General features: G+C 33.7%; 1 protein-coding gene across 2 annotated transcripts in view; it reads left to right on the forward strand.

The window, feature by feature from the left end:
* Nucleotides 1-808, forward strand: part of NUBPL (NUBP iron-sulfur cluster assembly factor, mitochondrial) — a 237,151-nt gene extending 236,343 nt beyond the window's left edge. The window contains exon 14 of one of the 2 annotated variants that reach the window (XR_015723103.1): nucleotides 90-459. Coding sequence is in view for 1 of the 2 variants with exons in the window: in XM_087859100.1 (XP_087715226.1) it covers nucleotides 615-757 (143 nt within the window). In the remaining variant the exon portion in view is untranslated. Of the gene's footprint in view, nucleotides 1-89; nucleotides 460-614 lie in introns of those variants that run through there. The other variant, XM_087859100.1, reaches the window with a different exon arrangement.
* The last annotated feature ends 313 nt before the right edge of the window (nucleotides 809-1,121 follow it).

A 1,121-nucleotide genomic window follows, 5' to 3' on the forward strand; every position in this document is an offset into this window, starting at 1 on the left:
AAATAATTGTGCTAGTAGAAAAATAAAGGAAGAAAACATTGCAAAATTTTAAAAGGGGAACATTCAAAAACTATTTTTATTAATTTCAGGAAGATTGGAGAGTGAAGACAGATCCTCTAAATGCCTTACAAGAATGAAATTCTTGAGGAGTTTACAGTCACCAAAAAGGTATCAATAGAATGTATAGAAAAACAGGCAAGTCCGTTGTTCTACTTAAATACTGAAGCACATGTAAAGGTGCACCCACGTTCAGAATTACAGAGGAACGGATGAATGAATGACTGACTATATGAATGAATGAGTCAGTAAATTCTCCTTGAGAGTAAGGTAAGCTCATTGGGATATCCCTTACCTTCCTCAACCTACTTACAAGTCAATGGATGATGCTCCTTTAGTGCCTGAGGGTCTCCCATTACTCCTAAACCAAAAGTAAAAAAAAAAAAAAAAAAAAAAAAAAAAGATCCAAATGTCCCTATTAATTCATTAACTTCGCATTATTTCATCAGGTGCCACCAAGAAATTGCTGTCAGTCACTCACTTTTTCTTTTTCTTTTTCTGTAATGTATAGAGCTGCTCCAAATAATACATGCTTTTCATTCATTGTCTGTGTCAAGTCTCCTGGAAAAGTGGTGTCCCAGGGCCAGGAGACCAGTCTTTCAAGATTGGTGGCAGTAGCTCTTACACTGATGAAATCAAATATGTTTTGCTGAGAATATTGATAAAACCATTCATTTTTACTGAGGGATATTTGTACTGATAGATAGTCAAATACAAGAAGCAAAATAAATATGGATGATCCTGGCATTACTACCTCTGACACTTTTTTTTATTACTTTAATATTTTTCTATACAGTCTGTAGGTGTGGGTGAGTGCCAGACTGCATTTAATTTTCCTATGCCTCCTGGAATTGTGGTTGTGAGTTTTATATACTAATTCCTAAAGGAAAAGATATTTTTCTATATGAAGATGTGGTGCTTCACCTTGACAATATGACTGCTGCTTTCTAAATCTGTTAAACTTTAACAGATGTGTCTCTAATGAGATATGCAGATTAATTGAAATATAGAATTATTAGAACCTTCCTAAAACAAAATTTTTATAATTCCCTGCCTTAATAAAT

The sequence above is a fragment of the Ursus americanus genome, chromosome 35 (assembly GCF_024610735.1).
Source record: "Ursus americanus isolate L20-20 chromosome 35, mUrsAme1.1.p, whole genome shotgun sequence".
NCBI classification, from domain to species: Eukaryota; Metazoa; Chordata; class Mammalia; order Carnivora; family Ursidae; genus Ursus; species Ursus americanus.